Source organism: Mastomys coucha, unplaced genomic scaffold, assembly GCF_008632895.1.
Source record: "Mastomys coucha isolate ucsf_1 unplaced genomic scaffold, UCSF_Mcou_1 pScaffold9, whole genome shotgun sequence".
NCBI classification, from domain to species: Eukaryota; Metazoa; Chordata; class Mammalia; order Rodentia; family Muridae; genus Mastomys; species Mastomys coucha.
The window spans coordinates 4,373,029-4,375,144 of NW_022196915.1; the positions used below are offsets into that span (position 1 = coordinate 4,373,029).

A 2,116-nucleotide genomic window follows, 5' to 3' on the forward strand; every position below is an offset into this window, starting at 1 on the left:
AGAAGATCCAGGTCAGAGCCCGAACAGCACGTGCAAAGCAGTGTTACACCCAGCAGGGACCACTGCTCCTTCTGTCTCAAGTGGCACACTGACACCAACTAAGGGCTGAGTCACCAGGCCTGCCACTGATCTGTGACCCACACTGCTCTTTCTGTCTCTGGCGGCACACTGTTGTAACCCTCAGCCACTGAGACCCTGTGCCTGCACTAACTGTGTGACTGTGACCCACACAGAGGAGTTTGCTTACACTGAAAGGATGGAGGGAAAGGCAGAAAGAGAAAAGGTCGTAGAATGAGCACAAACCGTGTTAGGAGAAAGAACAATGAACGTGAAAGTTCCTGGGCACAGCCATCAGCTTAGACCGCATGTTCACAAGCAGGCTGTGAGTATGGTCATATTGTCATTGTTGGGTAAAAATGGTTCTAACAGAAAGAATGGGAGGGCCAATGTGTAAAATGAGCATGAAATCAGCAGGCAGCTGGAGACATCCCATGTGCTAATAAGCAGCTCCACTACAAAGAGCCTTAATGATCTGAGGTAAAGAGCACACAGAAAGCTAAGGAACTGGGAAGAGGCCAGCCTCAGTGCATGGGAGGCTGTGTAGGTCACTAGGACACAAAGCAAAGGCTGGTGCAGAAGGGCATTGATCCGCCACAGTGATTTATTGAGGCATTAATAATACAAGTATACATCAACTGATCCACAGTCAAAAGTGGCAGGTCCCTAAGAAATTTACAAGCACTTAAGTAAATCAAAATACATATTATTTTGTTCAATCTGACAGTCTTCTGTGTGGGGGACAGAAGGCTCGTGATAGACAGGGTCTCAGTAATGCACAGTGATTCTGATTGGACCTTTTGTACAAAACCTTGTTCCCAGTAGCATGCACCCACCAATAAAGACTTCAGTACAAAAAATTAACCCTAAGCACTACATTTAAGTAGAAACGAGATATACTTCTGAATGTGTGTTTTCCCCGAAGAGCACATAAAAGAAAAAAAAAAAAGATAAAACAAACAACAACAACAAAAACCCAAACCACACAGTAACACAAAGCTCTGTATGAAAGGTCTTTCTAGTATAGCTCCAACATGGTTTGTACTTAAAACAGAAGCTCCCATCCACACTGCAGTGGGGGAATCCCAAATCTTTCAAGTTAACAGAAACCGAAAATGGAATAAAAGGGAGAAAGAGGGACAGAGAGAAGGGGAGGAGGTGGCGGTAGGAAGGAAGAGGGACAAATGACATACCATCACAAAACAGTTTAAAATTTAATAAAAACAGGAAACAGAACAGAGGTCTGGAGGGGCAGGTGGGCTATATTGATGCACTTGGTGAATGTGCTTGCACACAGCTGGCACACACAGGCCCCTAGGTGGCGTACCGCTTGGTCCACTGTCTGGCCATCCGGTCGTGCTCCGCTCTGTTGGTCATGTACTGTGTGGCAATACTGCCCACCAGGGGGTCGGCTGCAAGAGAAGAGAGCCAGGAGTCAGTACACACCAGCGTTGTCTGTCCAGGTCAACACCAGGGAGGAGAGTCCTGAGCACTGGCCCAAGGTCAAGGTCCACAGCTGCGTGAACACCCACACTGTAGCTTCTCCGCTTCTCCGCCTGACAGATGAGTCACCTACCTGTGTGCTACCAACACCTACTTCCTGACAAGCTTCATTTTCTCTCCCTGTCCTCACCACACACTTCTCAGGCTCTTCCCCTGCTCTTATTCCCCAAGAAAGCATAGGTGGGCTGCGGGAGGGGGTTGGCCTCATGGATGTGGGGTTCTCGCCACAGCAGTGGCTCTTAAACACTATAAGGATGGCCACCGCTATGTGGGACATGGAAGTAGGCAGCAGCTATTCTTTCCTCTGACAAAACAGGAGGGAGAATGACTCCTCCCTTCTTCAATCCAAGTGCACATGGCCAGTCTTACAGAAACAGTGGTAACTGCTTACCAAACTCAGTGCCGAGCTCCCAGGGGCTAGCAGGAAGGAGAAGCAAGAGAAAAGGAATCAAGTGCACAGGCGGAGCAAGGGGCCCAGGGAGGCTGTAGCCAGCCTGCTGCCCTCGGCCATAGGGTGTGTGTGAGTGTGTGTGTGTGTGTGTGTGTGTGCTGCCCT

At 48.9% G+C, this 2,116-nt stretch overlaps 1 protein-coding gene across 5 annotated transcripts in view; it reads right to left on the reverse strand.

Moving 5' to 3' along the window:
- Window positions 1-633: 633 nt before the first annotated feature.
- The window catches only part of LOC116085393 (ubiquitin-conjugating enzyme E2 E2), a 280,270-nt gene continuing 278,787 nt past the window's right edge, over window positions 634-2,116 (reverse strand). For 3 of the 5 annotated variants that reach the window (XM_031362971.1, XM_031362974.1, XM_031362973.1), the window contains one exon: window positions 643-1,469. In XM_031362971.1, coding sequence (XP_031218831.1) covers window positions 1,372-1,469 — 98 coding nt within the window. In that variant the 3' untranslated portion in view covers window positions 643-1,371. Of the gene's footprint in view, window positions 1,470-2,116 lie in introns of all 5 variants that reach the window. The other 2 variants (XM_031362970.1, XM_031362969.1) reach the window with 1 other exon arrangement.